At 36.9% G+C, this 20,975-nt stretch overlaps 2 protein-coding genes across 7 annotated transcripts in view; one reads left to right on the top strand and one right to left on the bottom strand.

The window, feature by feature from the left end:
- Positions 1 to 9,578, bottom strand: part of vwa8 (von Willebrand factor A domain containing 8) — a 92,972-nt gene extending 83,394 nt beyond the window's left edge. The window contains exons 1-4 of one of the 2 annotated variants that reach the window (XM_028436114.1): positions 9,319 to 9,578; positions 6,902 to 6,979; positions 6,394 to 6,524; positions 2,887 to 2,997 (exon numbers count right to left, since the gene is read on the bottom strand). In XM_028436114.1, coding sequence (XP_028291915.1) covers positions 2,887 to 2,997; positions 6,394 to 6,524; positions 6,902 to 6,979; positions 9,319 to 9,433 — 435 coding nt within the window. In that variant the 5' untranslated portion in view covers positions 9,434 to 9,578. The remainder of the gene's footprint in view (positions 1 to 2,886; positions 2,998 to 6,393; positions 6,525 to 6,901; positions 6,980 to 9,318) is intronic. The other variant, XM_028436115.1, reaches the window with a different exon arrangement.
- A 1,427-nt stretch (positions 9,579 to 11,005) lies between these two features.
- The window catches only part of dgkh (diacylglycerol kinase, eta), a 103,743-nt gene continuing 93,773 nt past the window's right edge, over positions 11,006 to 20,975 (top strand). For all 5 annotated transcript variants that reach the window (XR_003672647.1, XM_028436029.1, XM_028436028.1 and 2 more), the window contains exons 1-2: positions 11,006 to 11,138; positions 11,966 to 12,127. Coding sequence is in view for 4 of the 5 variants with exons in the window: in XM_028436029.1 (XP_028291830.1) it covers positions 11,091 to 11,138; positions 11,966 to 12,127 (210 nt within the window). In the remaining variant the exon portion in view is untranslated. The remainder of the gene's footprint in view (positions 11,139 to 11,965; positions 12,128 to 20,975) is intronic.

Raw genomic sequence — 20,975 nt, 5'->3', positions numbered from 1 at the left:
CGTTTTCGACGTCTCCTGCACGTTTTCGGTAGAGCTGGATGGTGAAACCTTCAAATCCATCTGTGCATTTACCAGGAACGCTTTTCCTTTTCCAAGTGACGCCTTCGTCTCCCCGGGGCTCATCTGCCTCCCACCTCCTCCTCTAAATAAACACATTAGTCTTCTTTGGTTTCCGTGGAAATGGCTCACGCATGTTTACAGCTTTATTTATGGGCTTTTTCTCACTCTTCCTCCGATCCCACGTCTAATGGAAGCCTTTGGCGTGTGCATTTGGAAGTTTGCTCCCTCCTGTAGAAAACTTTGGTTCAGTGGGTGGTTGGCGTGCTTAACTGGATCACCCGTGTATTCCTCAGGGCTCTGTGCTGATTGGGAGTCCTACATTCAGGTGTGTCAGTCCCTGTGCTGGTATCATCCACTGTCTGTTAGCTCTGCTTCCTCCATCATTCATAGCTTCTCAGATGAACGATGCTTACCTGAAAAACCACAGTGTGGTGAAGTCCAGACTCTGATGCTAATTAAAGTCTCACCATCCTTACTATAGACATGGCTTTGGAGTTCCTACTCTGATGCACCTGCATGTCATTCTGTTTCCCCATCATCCAGGTCAGGGCTATCAAACTCATTATAGTTCAGGGGCCAAAAAAGACCAAATGGGCAGCAGATTATAGGCATGAAAAAACATGTAACTTCAACTTTAATGAGCCCTAGTTTGCACGTATCAGTGACATATAAAGTCTAGAAGGCAGTGACAATATTCAAGCAACAAGTGACCGATGTGTCCACTTGAAATTTGTGCTTGATTTTGTTTAATGCATAGGACAGTGGTTCTCAACCTTTTCAGCCCTCGACCCACAAAATAAAGGTTCCAGACAGCAGGGACCCCCACTGTAGCTGAAGGTGGTTGAACACAGACATGAACACTGATGATTCATTGTTCTATGAATCTGTGATAACCACATTTATTTATTCATTTGAATAATATCCACTGTTATACAGGAAGTTTAGTATTATTTGTACCATAGTGCATAGTCATCCTAAAGATGTAAATCCTTGTTTTAATCAGAAATAAAAGTGACCAAAAATGGTGGAAAATGTGGTGAAATGGGAATTTAAAAACCACAGAAATTGGTTAAAAGTTACAAATTAGAGTGGCCAAAAACAGACAGAAAAAGTGGTAAAAAGGGTTCAAAGTGTCAATATTGGCAGAAAAAAGTAGGAACACTTAGTTTAAACTGGCAAATAATGGGCATGACAAATCATGAATGTGGAAAATTGGTAAAAAAACAAACACGAAATATAGTAAAAAGAGGTTAAAAGTGACAATAATGGGTCAACATATGTGCCATTAGGTGGAAAAGTGGTGGAAAGGGTTTATAAGGGCTGAAAATATCTTAAAAGTAGAAAATGTGCAGAAAAGCCATTGAAATTTGATGGAAAAGTGGCAGAAAGGGGAGAAATGTCACAAAAAAAATGTATTACAACGAGCAAAAATATGGCAAGAAAAAGTGATGAAAATAGATGGCAAGTTTGCTGTAGTTGCAGAAAAAGGGTAAAAATAATTGAGAAATATTTTTGCTCAGTTCAGTTTGCTTTGATTCAGCATTATTGATAAAAACAAGAAAAACGTTCATAAAATGTATCATATCTCAAAAAGGAAAAAATGTAAATCATACTTGAGTGTCCAGAAATCTACATTCAGAAATCTTTTGGATCAATGTGTTTTGTGTATTTATTTACAAAATATAATAATAATAATAATTAAAAAAAAACATTTCAGATTTTTGTACTTTCCTATTTAGACACAATTTTAACACCTTTAACTACTGTTTAGGGTTTATTTATATGTATAACCTTTTCGCTGAGGTTTTAAAGGAGACATATTCTACCCATTTTTCACCTTTTAAAACAGTTCCCTGTGGTCTAAATGACATTTGTGCTGGAGTTCGGTCAACACACAACATGAATCAAGCAAAAAGGGAGGTTCCACAGGGTAAAAAAAGGTCTCAGAGAGGCTCTTGACATCCGCTCATACAAAATCCATGTCAAATTACAGCTCGATTCAACGAACATTACCGGCAGAGTTGTCTTTTGAAAAATGGGGTGCCTGGGGGCCCCCATGGCACATACAGAGTAATGTAGTCCATTCATATATTGGTATGTGCCAACAGTTGTAATATTTGACTCACAAATAAATGAGAATTCGACTTTCGGTTTTTTTCTTCTTTTGTGGCTCCTTGGGGACGCCCTGGGCCCCAAATCTATAATCTGTCTCCGAGCATCGATGCGTACACCTCCATAGCTTATACCGACCAAATTTCAGCCCGATCCGTTCACGAATAACAGGGAAGAAGAAGAAAAAAAAAAGAACAACAACAACAAAGTGAGTGGCGTTTTGAGTCTAGTAGCCTGGCCTAAAAGTTAAATCCAGCCACTTCCTTCTGGTTTCTTCGGAGTTCAAAGCAAAGCCCGATTCAACTTGTGACGTCACAAAATGAGAAAATATGAAACGGAGCAATTTTCTCTGTGTTGTAAGACTTCCACAGACCACAGACAAAGGACTGGATAGATTTGTTTCACATTCTGTTTGCCGGTGGACACTCAAGTTACCTCATATGTGTTCAAAAACACGGCAACACTGTCCCCTTTAAGGATTCTAAGGATATAAAGTATTTGTAGATACTCCAAATACCTTTTCAAAATAAAAATCTACAGAGATATGGCATCCGAATGAGAAAAATACAAATTTAGGTGCTGGCAAATCCTTACTATTGCAGTCTTTAGAGGGTTCAAAAGATAACAACAAAAACAGGTTTGCCTTTTCCATTTCTGGAAGTAAATTCCATATTTTTCATCTAAATTCCATGACCACAGAAAGTTGGGGGTTACCTGGTCGATGTAGAAGGCGGTCCCTGAGCGGATCTCCCTCCTCTGTTTCAGGTCAGTCTCTGTGGTGTCTCTGGACAGAGCCACATACTCCACTTCTCGTTTGGTTAACTCCTAAAGTCAAGATTAAAGAGAACAACCAGAGTCAGAGTAGAGGGATGCAAACGCTGAATTTAGCAGGAGCTGATTAAAGCATCCCACAAAATAAGCTCTTGTTCAATCTACGTGATATTTGGATGGCGTTGAATTTAATGCACCAAAAGTTCTAAAACAGTTTCTAGTCAGTTGGCTCTTACTCATTGAGCATTTATTAAAAACCAAACAACACAGTGGAACCTTCATATCTGAGACATTATCTGACTTTAGACAGAGCTGACCTGACTAACGTCAGGGACTGAAAAATTGTGATAAACTAAATTCTATTGTCTGAAATGATGAGGCCTGGGCAGTGAATGCAACAAAAGCAGAAAAGACAGTTGTGACCTCATCAAACAGACAGTTTGACTTCTTTTACAGACACAATGTAAAACCTCAGACTTGGGACCATATTTGAGTCTTACGTGTGGAATTTTAGTTTAGGTTAAGGATTATTTATTCAGCCCCGATTAAAACAAATCTGTGCAGGGTGGGAACAAAGCCTATATGGGCTTGTTCTAAGCTCCACACCTGAGCAGATTGAATACAAGACATGATGAACATCACACTGTTTGCCAAAAAACAGGAAGCAACACAGTCACAATAATTTAGATTATTAACCAATGGGAACAGAACAGAATAGCACATATTACAGAGCAATCCCGTCCAAGAAAATCACATATAACATATAACATGGGAGGACCAGAGCGGGAGAACTGTGGTTCGGTGCGCCCCGTATTTAGATGAAAAATGGGAGAACACCAGAAGGAGAGATGAAGGAAAAAAGGCAGGTTTTAAACTGAGTTCCCTAATGGGAAGGACAGTATAAAACTAGAAAAAAACCTCCTCAGTGCACATGCACCAAAAAACAAAACAAAAACAGCACAAAAGAGCTCGAGAACATAGCATGTGGGGAGGGGGGGGGGGGGGGGTGGGTCTTGGGGGAGGAGTGTTCGGGGCGGGGTCCAGGCGGAGAAGAGGAAAAGGATTTCCAGCCGCTGGAGGGCGAGAACGTGCATCCTCTTCTGGGTGCTCCACTGCGTCTTCCCTGTAGCTTGGAGGGGAAGGAGGGTGGAGAGAGGGCCGGCGAGGCATTGAAATATACCATCATTTCTGGGCTATAAAGCGCACTGTTTTATTGGTTGCATTACAATAATATAGCAAATTTTTAACAAAAATCTACACAAACGCCGCAGCATAACATAGGCCGCACCCTATTGGCTGATGAAGGCACCCGTCAGACAACTCGGCCAATCAGAACGGGCAGGTAGGCAGGCTGCTGTACTCAAGTTAGGTTTCACAGAAATGTCCGTTTTTCAACTGATAAGTTTCCTTTACCACGTCTACATATCAGTCCATTTACAGCTTTTTATGGTCACTTTTTGCTGGAACCAGACTGATACACCACTTCATCTGCTCTTCTTATCGTGAAGTACCACGGAGTAATCACAGCGAGTCAGAATACGGACGCGATCACTTCTGCACAAATCTAACGTGGTGATTTGGCAACTTTATGCTGTCATGCTATTAGTACAAACTGGCTGACTTTTACTGGAGACGAAGCGGAGATCAGAACAATCTGGATACAGCCTGTATCCAGATTGTTCTGATCTCCGCTCCGTCTGTCCGTCCTCCTTACGGAAGAGTCTCTATCAGCCTCAGAGTCCAGAGCACCGATCACTCCTGATTCAACAAACCTGACATGGTGATTTAACAACTTTAAGCTGTTTATATTTCTATTACAAACTGGCTGACTTTTACTGCATCCACACTGCTGCAGTGCTCTCTCTCTCTCGCTCTCTGACAACATTCCTCTACGTCGTTGCAGTGTGCATTATGGCAAAATGAGTGATCAGAATGATTCAGTGCCAGCAAAAACGATTTCATGTTAATTTTATTGTTCCACCTGGTCTAATGTGACAGAGCTCAATCTTGAAAAATCCGCAATTTAGTCGCGTCATTGTTTAAGCCACAGGGTTCAAAGCGTGACAAAAAAGTAGCGGCTTATAGTCTGGAAATTACGGTGATCCCTTTGCTTTCTTTCTGAAAACAGTCCGATGACGCGTGATGACCTTGAATAGTACTGAAGCTAGAAAACACCATGAATAATAATTATTTATTGAGACAGTTAATATTCCTTTAAATGTTATTTAAAGGCAGTACAAGAAGACATTGACCTGAGAGAGGATGTAATTCATTCCAAAGCTTAGAGCCTCTTAAGGTGACATTAAATTGGTGTCGATTGCTCAAGAGAACAATGAGAGCAGACCGTTGTTACTGTGTCTCGTTTGATATGTATGTATGTCTGAGGTGGAGATAAAGAGAAGATCATGTTTCCTGTATATTAAATTCTGAATAAATAGGCTTGTTTTATAAGCCATTATTTTATCTATAGGTAGTAAATTGTGTTTTTTGAACAGTGGTGCGGACGGTGCCTAATCTAATTGATTGAGATATAATTCTCAGAAACTTTTTTCTGGACTCTAAATAATTTGTCGAGATATGAGGGACAAGTCGTGCTCCAAACAATGTTACAATAATTATTCAAATGAACTTAAATATAAATTTAAATGAACTGAGGCCAATCAATCAGAGCATCCCTGCATTAATCTTCTATTGTATTTGCCTTTAATTGTTCAGTGCAATATCATTATTATATTTAATTAAAATATTTTGCTGGTGATGACAGTGAAATTATTTTAAACGTATATTATATCACAGCTGGGCCATTAGCATTAACACCGGAAACAACAAAAAAATTATTATGTGTATTTCTCTGTCATATTGTATATTTTCCTGCATATTTGTGCAGTAATGTTGTCCTTTTGTGTGTTTTTGGAGTAATTTTTTATATTACTGGTTGCAATTTTGGATAGTTTCCTCTATTTTGTGCAGTTTTGTGTATTTCTGGTTATAAATTTGAATATTTTCCTATATTTTTGTGCAGTTTTGTATCCTTTTGTCTGATTTTGGAGTTATTTTGTATATTTTTGGAGTTATTTTGTATATTTTTTGTTGAAATTTTTGATATTTTTCTGTATTTTTTTTCCTTTTGTCTGTTTTTGGAAGTATCTTGTATATTTTTGGTTGTAATTTGGGGTATTTTCCTGTATTTGTGTGCAGTTTTGTTGTCCTTTTGTGTGTTCTTGGGACCAAAGGCCACATTTGGCCCTCGGGCCACTAGTCACCCACATCTGGTCTATTATGCATGTCTTCGGTACTTAAAACGTGCGGCCCCAGTGGACCAACTGTAAATATCAGTTCCACGTGTTCAACAACGTGTTCTCAGTCGTTTCAACAATCATCTACCCACGTTCAGTATGTTTTACACACTGACATATGGAGAGGATTGATTCACTTCAGCGTGGCACTCACGAGGTACTGCATGGCAATGGACCTCCTAAGGGGCCCCGGGGGTCCGATGAGAAACACATCCTGACCCAGAAGGTCCTTCTGCATGATCCATCTCAGGTGATGAACCACCGTCTGAGGCAGGGAGTCTGAAACTGTTCAGATACACAGCACACAGTCAGAGTTCGCACACACGCACGCACACACCCGTATCTTTTTAGTGTAGTTTTGTGCATTTCTGTTGTCATTTTGTGTATAAGTATTAAGTTTAGTGTATTTTGAGTCATTTTCATATTTTTGTTGTTGTTGTTTGGTGTATATTTCTGTAATATATGTTTTTTTGGAGTCACTTTGTGTGTTTTTGGAGACTTTTTGTATATTTTTGTGCATTTCTGTTGTTATTTTATGTACTTTATGTATAAATATTGTTTAGTTTTTTGTTTTATTTTACTCATTTAGTATATTTTTATTATAAACACTGTCTACTGTTATCGCACACGCACACACACGCGCACACACACACGGGACCTACTGTGTTTGACAGGAACCAGCTCTGGGTTCCTGGGTGCTTTCAACTTGTACGTAATCTCTCCAATCTTCACGGTGTCGCCTGTAGGAAGAGAATGAGATGCAATAACGTGATGTTAGTTCCACAAACATGTAGAGCCTTTGATTTCCCATTCCGTTTCAGAGCTTACTCATTTTTGTGCCTTTGTAGGCTGGGCTACCAGACTCTAAAGGCCACTCACTTTATTGTTGTTGTTGTTGTTGTGTACACTAGTTTAAATCACTACTCCTCTGTTATTCGAGAACGGATCAGGCTGAAATTTGGTAGTTATAATCTATGGATGTGTACGCATCGACGCTCTGAGCCCGATTTTCAATTTGGGGCCCAGGGGGTCCACTTCGATTTCTCATTTATTTGTGAGTCAAATATTGCAATGGTTGGTGGTACTGAATCATTGACACATACTGATATATAAATGGGGCCCATTACTCCGTATGGAAATGACTACTCCTCCTTTAATGCTCGTTGAATCGTGCTGTAATTTGACATGGATGTTCTATAAGCCAGTGTTTTTCAACCACTGTGCCGCGGCACACTAGTGTGCCGCGAGAGATCGTCAGGTGTGCCGTGGGAAATTATCCAATTTCACCTAATTGGTCTAAAAAAAAATTTTGAAAACATATTAATTATTATCTGCAAATAATATACCAATGTCGAGTGTCCGTGCTGCAGTAGTGACTAAAGGTGCGTGCACACCGAACGCGACGGAAGCGATGCCATTGCCTTAAATCGTCCCTGATCGGTAGTTTGCACATAGTGGTGCTTTTTTGTCAGTCCATCATTTCATCGCTCCAGCGACGCGATCACTAGGGAGCTCTGTCTGTCTGTCTGTCTGTCTGTCTGTCTGTCTGTCTGTGTGTGTGTGTGTGTGTGTGTGTGTGTGTGTGTGTGTGTGTGTGTGTGTGTGTGTGTGCGCGCGCGCGTGCGTGTGGCCCCGGTAACAGGGTAGAGACAGAGAGAGAGTGTTGATGACGTCTTTTTTTTTTTCCTTCTTGCTCCGCTTCTACGGTTAAATGATCAACTTAACGGAGATATTAAAGGATGACTTCACTCAGAATGTGTTTGATCAGTAGTTACTGTGGTTTTAAAGAAATTTACCGCTTTAATTTTGAACCTGATACTTTGAGGAAGTAGAACAGCCTCCGCTGCAGCCGTCAGCACTGAAGCGGGAGCGGGAGGGAGGGGCTGAGATTACACTGAGATTGACATTTTGTACATGTAACTCTTCATATTTCTCAGTGTAGAACAGTGAAATCTTTCCCAAATATTATTGCTTCTGTCATAATAAGCACGATATTTCTGTATTCCTGGTAATTAATAATTTTGGACAGAATTAGAGTTTGCAAAACACTTTGACGTTTTCTACTACCTTTAATACCACATTGTTGTTTCATTTGTTATGTTCAAGCTGTATTTTTGAAGTGGACATGTTAAGTACACTTTTTATTTGAAAGAAGAAATACAAATGATGATAAAGTCCTTTATTCTTTGTGTTTATTTGATTCCTATTCAAGACACTTTGATGAGAATGGCTATATTGTTAATATATGCTACAGAGTATAATTTTTTAACATGTTTGGCTGGTGGTGTGCCTCGTGATTTTTTCAATGAAAAAAATGTGCCTTGGCTCAAAAAAGGTTGAAAAACACTGCTATAAGCGGATGTCAAGGGCCTCCTCTAGGACACCTTTTTTCACTCGTGGAACCGAGTCGTTTGACTGAATTCTCTGGAAAGTGGTACGTGCTATGTGGGCCGGCTGTAGTTCATCCAAACTTGTTTTCCTGAAACATTTGATTTACACATTTGATCTATAATGAGTGTTAAATTCTCCAGGTGTTCGAAACAGATTTAATGTATTTCCATGTACCAGTATTCTAAAAGTTATTAAGAAAGTAAAACATATGGAGTTTGCTGGTTTTAAAACCATTTGTTTTAGTAGCATGCACTTTTATTTATTTATTTTAACTTTTACTCAAGTAAGGGAACAATAATACTTTTATTTTTAACAAAGTATTTTTATTTACAAGTATAAATACTTTTACTTGAGTACTGATGACTAGTACTTTTGTCACCTCTAGGACTTGAGTACATTTTCAATTAAGTAACATCCTATTTGAGTATGATATATTAGTACTATTTAGACCTGTGGTTATTACGTATACATTATCATTATGTCATCACATAATGCTAATGTATTAACATTATACATAATGTAATAACAATATGTTATTACATAATGTGGTGTTATACACCCAAATGCTGCCTGTCATACTTCACAATAACAGCACATTTCACAGCTTTCACACGTCCATTAAATGTATATTATGTTTGTGAGCTGACTTTAACTGTGTAACTTGTTGTGAATGTAAAATAAAAGTTACCGGACGAGGTGCTGAGGAGTTTGACCTCATGACTTCTGCACATCCAGCCGTCTCTACCGACCACAGCTCCCAGTACAGCCCTCAGCCTGCGGACCGCAGCGGCCTGACCCCGCATCCTGCCCGGGGCTCCGTGAGCATCAGAACCGACACAAGGAGAAACGAACCAGCCGAAGTACGGCCAGAACCACGGCTTCAAGGCTCCAAGGCTAGGCCCTAGGACCCATTATTCACACGCGTCCGCTCTGCCCGGGGGACGATAATAAACGACGCACACACGGCACACAAACGACGCTTAAATCTTCCGGATGGTGTAAGAGAAGAAGGTTCCGCTTCAACAACGTTTATCGTTTTGTGGATATATATTACACAATAAATAATAATTAGTAAGTCATGGATATTAATGTAGTTGTACATTTGTTTACAAGTAAATTGGACACTCAAAAAACCTGAAAAACAATTACGAAACACAGTTTAAAAGGTACATATAACATTGAAAAATATGTAACAGATTTGACACAAAACATTCTGAGTGAAATGGAAGATTGTGTATGACTAAGAATGAATAAACAATTAAATATATTCATAAATAAATAACACATCCAGAGCATTATTATTATTATTATTGCAAGATTATGCAAATATTCTGCATTTCATAAATAATGATTTGATGCCTAATAGGTAATAATAACATATATGTGTTATTATTATTATTATTATTATTATTATTATTATTATTATTATTATTATTATTACTATTATTATTATTATTATTATTATTATTATTCATTTATCATTAGCCAGATCAAATGTTTTGGTAAGAGTGTGGTAGTTGATACGTGACACTGACAACAAGTTGAGAACTTTTTTAAAGCACAATGAAGATGAGGAGCTGCACATTAAAAAAAATAAAAAAAAAAAAAAAAAAATAAAAAAAAAAATAATAATAATAATAATAATAATAATAATAATAATAATAATAGTAATAAAATAAAATTAAAATTAGTTTTTTAGTGAGTAGTAAAACAATTAAACTTGACTTCATTTTAGTCGTTAAAACACTCTGATTGGCTGAAATCATTTAAATGATTTTTATTTATTTTTTAGGTTAAAACCAATCAACATTTATTTGAATAGCTTTTAACGGGTAAAGTGCTATAAAGTTAAGACATTTAAATCCCATAAAATCATACATCCAAGGAAGTGCATATCTACCATAAGTGAGAGGTAAATCATCATCATCATCATCATCATCATCATCATCATCATTATTATAGAATAAATCAAACACAATAAAATAAAGTCAAGTGAAGTTCACTTTATAGCACATTTCAAATTGCAACCATAACTTATTACGATTCAGACACTGCTGTTTCAAATAAAGTTCAAATAAGATGAAAGTTTTGTTTGTTTTTCAAATTAGGTGAAAGTTTGGCAAAGCAGAAGCCAAAGCAGTTTGAAACCACAGTAATAATAATAATAATTAAAAAATATAAATTAGTACAGTGACAAGAAGAGGAAACTTTAGATAAATCCAATTAAAATTAAATATTTCAGATGATGCAACTTTATTATATTATGTTATATAAAACTGCAATCCGACATGTGTGTACTCGCGCACACGCACGCCCTGGCGGGTTTTGACGTGCGTCACGTGTAGAGCCGTCAAGTCCTCCTCCCCGTCAGTGCGCGTCCAGACGCCGCGCATTCCTCCACCCTTTCCCGGCTCGGCTTCTTCCTCTTCCCGGCCGTAGCGGACGCACAGCACCGGGACGATGGAGGACGTCTACCGTTACAGCCGCAGTCCGGTCTGGGAGGAACTGGTTGGTATTATTCACACCTTTGGACACAGAAAAGCAGGAAACTTTTCGGTTCCGATATTTGTGGAGTTTTGACGTTGGAGCGGTTTGGTTTAAACGCGTCGGTGCGTAAAAACGTGTTTCCTTTGCTGTGATTTACTTAATCCGGGCTTTGTTGCTCTAAAAGGCATTTACATGCACTTTAAGACTCTGCAAAGTCTAACAAAGCTCAAATTGTGCTGCAACTGCTCTTCAAAGTGTACTTGTGTGTGTGTTGGTTGGATTATTTTACGATTAAACGCGTTATGAGAAATGGAAAGGACTTCCTTTGATATTCACCATCTTTAGACGTTTTGATCAGGCCCATCTGCGTCTTAGATGTAAATAAATATTTAAGGGTATCATAACGTGGTGTTGATTCGTGACTTGTTTCAATATATATTCCCTTATTGGACACAAACAATCAGCCTTAAACTACCTTTGTTAAATTCAACTTCAGGATCAGAAACATCTAAATAAGGCTGTGGTGGTGAATAAAGAGGACATGTGAGCTGCTCTCCTGTGCAGATGTTGATCTCCTCTCCAGCTGTTGGCCATCATGTTGTCGTGCACTTTGGCTGTAGTGGGGTTTCGTGTTTCTCTGGAGGATTTCCCATCGATGTTTGCGTAAAAGCAACCGCTAGGGTCTGTCATGGCACGGCTCGGAGCGGGTGTTTTTTAAACGTTCATCTTCACGCACACGGCGCGGTGAGATGACAGAGCCGCTCAGCAGCAGGAATGGACCGGTGTGTTCGTTACCGGAGCGGAACAAGCCTAACCCCGGCCGGTGTGCTCCCTCCTCCTCCCCGCAGGAACCGGAGAAAGCGGCGGAGATCCAGGCGCACATGGTGGCGGCGGCGGCGGCAGCCGGAGGCTCCGCGGGGACCGAGGAGTCCTCAGACAGCGAGGCGGAGCAGGACGGACCGCAGAAACTCATCCGGAAGGTTTCCACCTCTGGACAGATCAGGACTAAGGTAAGACCCGGTCCTTTTCTCTGTCCTATCATCCGCATGCACACTTACCAGTAGGGCAGTGGTCTCAAAGTCAAGGCACACGGGCCAAATCCGGTCAGCAAAAGCCTCCAATTTAGGCAAAAAAGCTTAAATCCTTGCATAAACCACCACATAATTCAGCTCCAGAAAACTCAGTATCCAGAGGTGTAAATAGTACTGATATATTCTATAAGTAGAATTACTGTTACTCGTACTCAAGTACAAGTAATCCATACATAAAATACTAAGTAGCTCATATAAATATTAGCGATGTGATACATTTGATTGTTGTTTGGTTATTTAATTTTTTGTAGCTTCACAATGTCTGATTTAAAAAAACAACAAAAAAAAACACACATAATTCAGCTCCAGATAACCTGTCGCTTCAAATTCACACACATCAACAAAACTCCTACAATATCTGCAGTTTTTGTCTAAAACCCTGATACTTCGTCCTGATAAATTATCCCACAAAATGTTACTTCTTGTCAATATAATTGCAACTTAAGGTACAATAATGATGAAAAGGCCGTTTGACTCTTTAAAAACTTTTTCTCATGCAAAATGTTGCCCATGCTCCAACTCAAAGGCCTGATTTATTGATAATCCTGCATATTTCAATACGTTTTTTAGCTCATGGGGCGACCGTGGCTCAATGGTAGAGTGGGTTGTCCAATAACCAAGACCATACCTGAGAAAATAACCTGCATTCAATGCTGTATTGGTGTGGTGCATTACGATTAATCTGATTGGTCAGCTATGATGTGGTGCATTTGATTGTTGTCTGGTCATTTCATTTTTGTCATTTCACAATGTCCGCTAATCATTTTAAAACATAAAAAATTACAAAGTAAAATTACTGACTTAGAAATATGCTCAAAAAAGTACAGGTACCCCTAAAAGTAACTACATTTGAGTAATGTGAGTGCTTGTAATCCATAACTTTTTACCTCTGCCAGTCTCATAATTCATAATCCTTCATATTTCCATACATGTAAAAGAAGATATAATCCCAGAGTAATGTATGGGATGCACATACAGTATAAATTTGTGTTATTACTCCTGATTTAACCATTCCATTATGTACATGTCGATTGTCGACTTGTTTTCTCTCCTTGGGTTACATGTTAGACACTGTGTCGATACAAATGAAATCAAAACAATACAATACTTTTTTTTCCATGGACACTTACACTAATGCACCGTGATGTAATAAAAAGGCCGTTACGTGTTGGTCCTGTTATTTGATGCTGTAGTATGATGTTACATCCACAGTTTTTGCTCCAACTCATTTTGTGGTATAGCAGTCTGGTCCCTCCGGCCCTTTAGTTGACCTTTTGCTTTCAGGCTAACTGGTAGAAACCTGTAGGGCCTCCAGTTTTCCACAATCACAAAGAAAGGACAGGAAATACAGAATTCACTTCCTGAATATTGCAATTGCAATATACTTTTTAAATTATTATTATAAAATAAATAAATAAATAAAATCATGCAAAAATTGCAATGTGCATGTTTTGGGAAAAATCAATTTAGCAATATATCGCAATATTACGTCGCGCAATTCTCAGATCAATTCAAAATGCATCCATATTGATTTTATTTTTTGATTTAATGATTTTTTTTTTTTTTACCTTTATTTAACCAGGAAAGTATTTTCCACTACACGAGACATTGTAACTGCAAAAAGATGTGCACTGAAACCTGGCCATGTTGAGCAGCTTGTGTTTTTTTCAATAAAATCTAAAAAGAAAGTAGTAATTTGCTGCATTTATTTATTGTTCTAGGCATAAATACATCAGTTAAGTTGCACTAAAGTCAAAGTTGGTTTAAAAGCCACAGGCAGATTGTATGTTATTTATTTTATTTTAAGTTGTTGGCACATGGCATGTTAAAGCCAATGTTTTGAGTGAAAAATATGCCAATAGAATATATTTCATACATAATGTTCTCATGAAGGTGAGTTAGTTGTTTTGTAAGACATATATTTAAAAAAAAAAAAAAAATCACAATAATTGCCTTGTACTTCAATATCGAGATATATCGTATCGTGACCTATGTATCGGGATACAAATGGTATCGCCAGATGCCAGGCGATAGACACCCCTAATATTTACATACAATTCATCTTTATAAACGGAGCGACAGAAATGTCAACTCTAATTTAATTTGATGTGATATGACGGACTTCATCTTCTGATGTCAGAAATATATTACACAAGCTGACATGTTTTGGAACATTATCACACATTTCCACCATATTTTTTGCTGTAAATGTTTGGTGTAAGTCAGAGGTTCCCAACCTTTTTTGGGCTGTGACCCCATTTTGATATCACAATTGTCCGGTGACCCCAAGGCCTTTTTTTTTTTCTAGAATTAGTTTTAGATCATGTACCACCTCAGATATTTTCATACTGCATTTCATATGAACTAGATTTATATTTGAGAAAGTTTAAGTATAGGATACAGTTATTTGATATTTATGTGGTTTTTTTTCCTAGACATTTCAAGTGACCCCATTTTAATTCCAGGCGACCCCACATGGAGTCCCGACCCCAAGGTTGAAAAACCCTGGTCTAATGTCTAGCTTTAGCGAATATATCAAATGACTGGATGCCAAATTTGGTGCAAACTCTTGTGTGATCTCGGCATGTGCTTGTTTCATCTTTTCTGCTTATAAAGAAAAACAATGAAAACAATGAAACGGAAATGTGTAAAATCACGTGGAAATGAGGTAAACTCTGATTAGGTATCTGCACACATCCCTGTCATTCAACCAATAACTGCACTAAAATGGACAGAAATCTCCAAAACTTTAATTTGATCATTTGAAGAATTAACACACAAAAGTACCATTTAACTTTCTGATTAAACATGAAGCAAGGGGGGGGGGGCAAATGTGTCCCTTTAGAGCAGGGATTCTCAACTGGTCTCACCATGGAACCCATCTTTTTGCCACGGTCATTAAATCACGACCCACTTTTTTTTAGAATTCAACCAACCAAATTTAGTTTTTTAAAAATAGCCATATATATGTATATATATATATATATATGATTTTTTTTCAAACATAAATCTATATATTTAGATCTATATGCATATACATGCATATCACAGCATGCCTGTCTAAAGATAACTTTATTTTCAAAATAAAAGACAAGTCCAACATGAGAGACCGTAAGTATTTATTTATTTTTGACCAGTTGTCCACGACCCACCCAGTACAGGTCCGCGACCCACTTTAGGGTCCCGACCCACCAGTTGAGAATCGCTGCTTTAGAGCATCCAGTTTGGCCTGCAGGAAAATATTAGAATGACAGAGAAACCATGAATCATTTTGTACATTTCCAACTAATTCAGTTGTAGATATCTCAGTCCCTCCAAATACACACATTCAATGAAACTCTACAACATTTGCAAGGCTCACAGTTTTCCCACGCTTTTATCACATGATGGCTGTGATTTTTAACAATTTTATCCCCAAATTAGTTCACAGAATGTCCCCAAAATTAAATCAAAATTAGTCAAATAATAAAGGAAATTTAAAGTGAAGATCTTGCATGGAGTGATATCTGTTATTTATTGCTTGAATATTGTCAGTGCCTTATATATTATACATTTTATTTATATGTGGAAGTGCAAACTGGATCACATAACGGTTGAAATTATTAGTTTCTCTGCCGGAAGTCTGTGCCCCATTTAAGATCAAAACGCTTCATATTTAGCCCCTGAACTAGAACTAGTTTGACACCCCTGAACACAGGCTTATTTAAAAAAACAAAAAAAAAACACACATTAGGCTTTGTCCATCTTAGTGATACCAATTCATGAAAAAATGTCTTCTGTTCTGACCAATGTATTAACAAGTCTGAAACTATCTAACCAGAATTTATTTTTATTGGAATGACTAATCATGTGCAAAGGCATGAAAAGGAGGTGGGATCATGGAGCTTCTGTGGGTGTGAGCTTTTTTTTTTTTTGTAGATGATTGGAGTCCTACTTTAAAAATGTGTGATTCTAAACAGTTTTGCTTGACCTTATCGTCTACAGCAGTGGTTCTCAACCTTTTCAGCTCGTGACCCCAAAAAAGTACCAGAAAAAATGATGGTCTATTGTTCTATAAATCTGTGATAACCACATTTATTTATTTATTTATTTATTTATTTATTTATATGAATACCGTCCACTGTTATCCAGAAACTTTAGTATTAATCCCACTGTTGTACATAGTCATCTTAAAGATGTAAATCCTTCAGAATCAGAAATAAAATGGGTTAAAAGTGACCAAAAATGGTGGAAAAGGTAGTGAAATGGGATTTTAAAAACTACAGAAATTGGTTAACAGTTGCAAACCAGAGTGGCCAAAAAGGTTCAAAGTGTCAATATTGGTTTAAAAGTGGGGGGGTTGGGGTAATGTAATTTAAAAAATAGGAACACTTAGTTTAAACTGGCAAATAATAAGCATAACAAATAGTGAATGTGGTTAAATTGGCAAAAAATAAGCATGAAATGTGGTGAAAAGAGGTTAAAAGTGACAATAGTGTGTCTACTTGTGCGACATTAGGTTGGAAAAGTTGTGGAAAAGGTTTATAAGTGATAGAAAAGTGGAAAAAAATGTGCAGAAAAGGCATTGAAATTTGATGGAGAAGTGTCAGAAATGTGGCAAAACTGCATTAAAAGGAGCAAAAAAATAATGCAAGAAAAAGTGATGGAAATAGGTAGTTGCAGAAAAATAATAAAAATAACCAATAATTGTCTGAAATTGTTGAAAAAAATATTCTTGGCTTAAAAGTGGCAGAAATGGATGGGGGGTTGGGGTAATGTATTTAAAATGTTGGAACAATCAGTTTAAAGTGGCGAATAATGGGCATGACAAATGGTGAATATGGTTAAATTGGCAAAAAAACAGCATGAAATATGGTGAAAATATGTTAAAAGTGAAAATAATCAACATATGTGACATTAGGTGGAAAAGTGGTGGAAAGGGTTTATAAGTGCTGGAAATGTCTTGAAAGTGGGAAAAATGTCTACAAAAGGCATTGAAATCTGTGGCAGAAATGGGCGTAATAAAGCAAAAATGCATTAAAAGGTAAGAAAAAGTGATGAAAATAGGTTAAAATATGTCACGTTTGGTGTAGTTGCAGAAAAAGGATAAAAATGAGCAAAAATGGGCTCAATTTGTTAAAAAAAATATTTAGAATATCTTGAAGGCATCTAGCAGTAGCGACCCCCTCCCAGTGTCTCGCGACCCCAAATGGGGTCCTGACCCCAAGGTGTTCTAATTTAGCACATGTGCTGACACACTCAAAACAATACATCCAATGTAATTGTGGTGTCCATATCAAATAAAGGTTGAGAAACGCCGGTCTACAATATGTAGGCTACTGTACTAACACTGTACTGTTACTGTCTACTAACCATCAGACAAGCTAGACCCTGTCCTGTCGGCGTCCAAAGTATGAATGAGAGTTCATTCTTTAGACACGACTCTAATCATCACTAAAATCATTAGCTAAAATCATTAGCTGAAATGCTAAAATCATTAGCTAAAACGCTAAAATCATTAGCTGAAATGCTAAAATCATTAGCTAAAATGCTAAAATCATTAGCTGAAATGCTAAAATTATTAGCTAAAATGCTAAAATCATTAGCTGAAATGATAAAGTCATTAGCTGAAATGCTAAAATCATTAGCTGAAATGATAAAATCATTAGCTAAAATGCTAAAATCATTAGCTGAAATGATAAAATCATTAGCTGAAATGATAAAGTCATTAGCTGAAATGCTAAAATCATTAGCTGAAATGATAAAGTCATTAGCTGAAATGCTAAAATCATTAGCTGAAATGATAAAGTCATTAGCTGAAATGCTAAAATCATTAGCTGAAATGCTAAAACGTTTCAGGTTCGATGCGAGTAAACATCTGTTGCTTCCCTGATGTTTAGGCCTCCGTAAGAAGATGCTAAGCTAATTCTCATGTTGACACCTAAGCTTTCTTGGCCTTGTTATGGTTTACACTCACGCCAATGAATCCATTTAATTATTGACAGTTTCCCTCCGCCCCACTTACATTATTCAGCGTGGGAGTATATTTAGACACTGTGGCCTCAGAAATGTCTGGACACTCGCTACCTATGCAAATCCATCCGCTGATTAAATGTCAAGCTCATCAGAAGAAGATGTTTTCACTATTTTATATATGTTGCTGAGTCATGGTTTAAACACTACACCCTTTCTGAGAACAGTTGCTAAATAATATTAATGAGTATTTCACACCAAGTCATGGTTTGAACTAGGAGTGTGACGATATCTCGATACGGCGATATATCGCAGTATTTTTTTCGCACAATCGATTATCGATATGCTCACACTATCGATTTTTACATTTTTTTTTAAGTTCACGGAAATTTTATCACAGTTTGTTGAAGGAACCAATATATTGTTTACTGGAATATTGCACTATACTGGTGTCACTGGTAAGAAAGACCCTATTTTTTGTTTACACAAAGCACTATTGGAGGTAGTTATTTGTTTACATTGGTATGTTGACACTTATTTACAGAAATGTTGCAATAAAATAGTGTCACTGTTCATAGGACACTTTTTCAATTTATTGTCTTTCAGAGATAAAAAATAAAAATAGTATTTTTTCACTTTTCTTTTTTTTTGTTTATGTCATAGATTATTGTAGATTGATTTCTGACCCATATATCGCTAATCGCAGCATCGTCATAGTGAGATAATCGTTATCGCAAGCTTTGTACCGTGTATCTTATAGTAAAACACCCAGAGTTTGAACATCTCAGCCTACCAGAGAGCTGTTGCTAAGTCGATCAATAAGAATTTTAGCTGAGTCATGGTTTGAATCTTGTAGCCAGAAATGCTCACAAGTCTCTGACCCGGAGTCGAAGTTAAGTCTCAGGTCTTTGACCTCGAACTAAATCTCTTATTGTGTTCATTAACAAAGTATTCAATACATTTTTGCACCAACTCAACACACAATGTATTTTTGCATTATATTAACAACTGTAATTAAATAATTTTTCCCCTTTAATTATTAAAGTATTTCTCATTCTGATTCTGATTATTTGCAGATATTGTCGACCGACATTTGCCAAAAAATGTATATCAGTTGGCATCAGTATTAGTATTGGTTACCATGTTAATTCCATGGTGATATATAATGTGACCTAAAGTTAGGTTGGGCAGAAAGGGTCTGCGTATATATCAGTATTGGTTAATATTGTGGAATTAAGTGTTGGACAATATCACAATGCAGAATACAACTAATATCGAACATTTCTGGAAATAATCAATCACATAATTGTGTTGCCTGGAACAAAATTCAGGTTAGCTGGTTTTCCTAATATTATTATAGAGCACACGTGGGCAACTGGCAGGCCTTGGTCTAATTCTAGCGCCCCCCCCCAAAATAAATGCACAAAATAACTCCAAAAACACACAAAATTACAAAAAATTACATTAAACTACGGCAAAAATATTACAGTGTAGAAAATGGCAACAGAATGACTCCAAAAACAGACAAGATGAGCACAAAAATACACAACAAAAATAGCATAAAATGACTATTAACACACTTAGCACATCAACATACACAGAATGGCAGAAAAATATACAAAAAAAACAACAAAAACACACTAAATGACTCCAAAAACAGACACATTTTAACAATAATAGACAAAATTACTCATTAAACATACAAAACAACAACAAAATGAGAGAAAAAATATATACAAAATGACAACAAACACTTTGTTTTGTATGTGATTATTATAATGTAAATTAATGGTTGCTTGTTGCCCATGGTAACACCACCATGAATGTTTGTTCAATTATTTCCACACACATTTAGTTAAACAATGAATACTGTTCAATTATGTAATAATCTGACAAAGGTAGGAAGTGAATATATGGAACTTTATTATGTTAAGTTTATAATGAGAAATTGGGGTGGGATTAAACATTTTGTATCACTCTTAAAGCACATTGAATTCCACTGTGGCCCCTGCTGTGAGTTGTCCATCTCTGTTATAGAGTCATTTATACATAGGTATTTAATGAGTTTACTTTAAAACAATATATCTTTCAGATGGGGATGATAGAAAGCAAAAAATACTCAAATGTATTCTATATCAGGGCATTTTTTAAATATGCACGGTGAGCATACTAGTCATACTCAACCGTCGCATGATGAATTGTGAGCAGAACATCTTCAAAACAATAGTCAAGCATCCCCTTTTCAAAATAAAAGCATCTTTTCTTGTCTTCCATTTTTTTTTTTTAACCATTTTGTAAATAGGGCTCTTGTTTTGAAGTTAACCGAAAGTTTTGTCAGTAGCACAATGGATGGTCTCCGAAAATCTCTGAAATGTTGGAATAAAATGTGTATATGTGAGTTTTATAGATAAAATGAGCACATGTTGATATTCTACTTGGTCACTTTCTCATTTAAAATGTTTTCAGAACTTTCAGAGTAAAGGTGGAGAATCAACAGAGATATTTAGCCTCAGTGTGATTCAGGTTTTTGTCGTTGTAAGTTCCAAATGCATCTTGGGAAACTTGGAAGTATACTTCAGTGGGAACGCTCATCATCCTAATCATACTTGTAGTATATAGTAGACAGTATATACTCATTGACTTGTAGTGTATAGTATGTTAGTGTGACATTTCCCATACAGTCTAAATCTCTACATCTGATTGTTGCTGGGTAAAAAAAAAAGTGATTTCCATTTCTATGTCAATGTTTAAAGAGCAATAAATGACCAACTATCGAACTGGGAATGCTGGTTTTCTACCATGTTTTTGTGTTGTG

The sequence above is a fragment of the Gouania willdenowi genome, chromosome 21 (assembly GCF_900634775.1).
Source record: "Gouania willdenowi chromosome 21, fGouWil2.1, whole genome shotgun sequence".
Classification (NCBI taxonomy): Eukaryota; Metazoa; Chordata; class Actinopteri; order Blenniiformes; family Gobiesocidae; genus Gouania; species Gouania willdenowi.
This window is presented reverse-complemented; position numbering and strand designations above follow the sequence as displayed.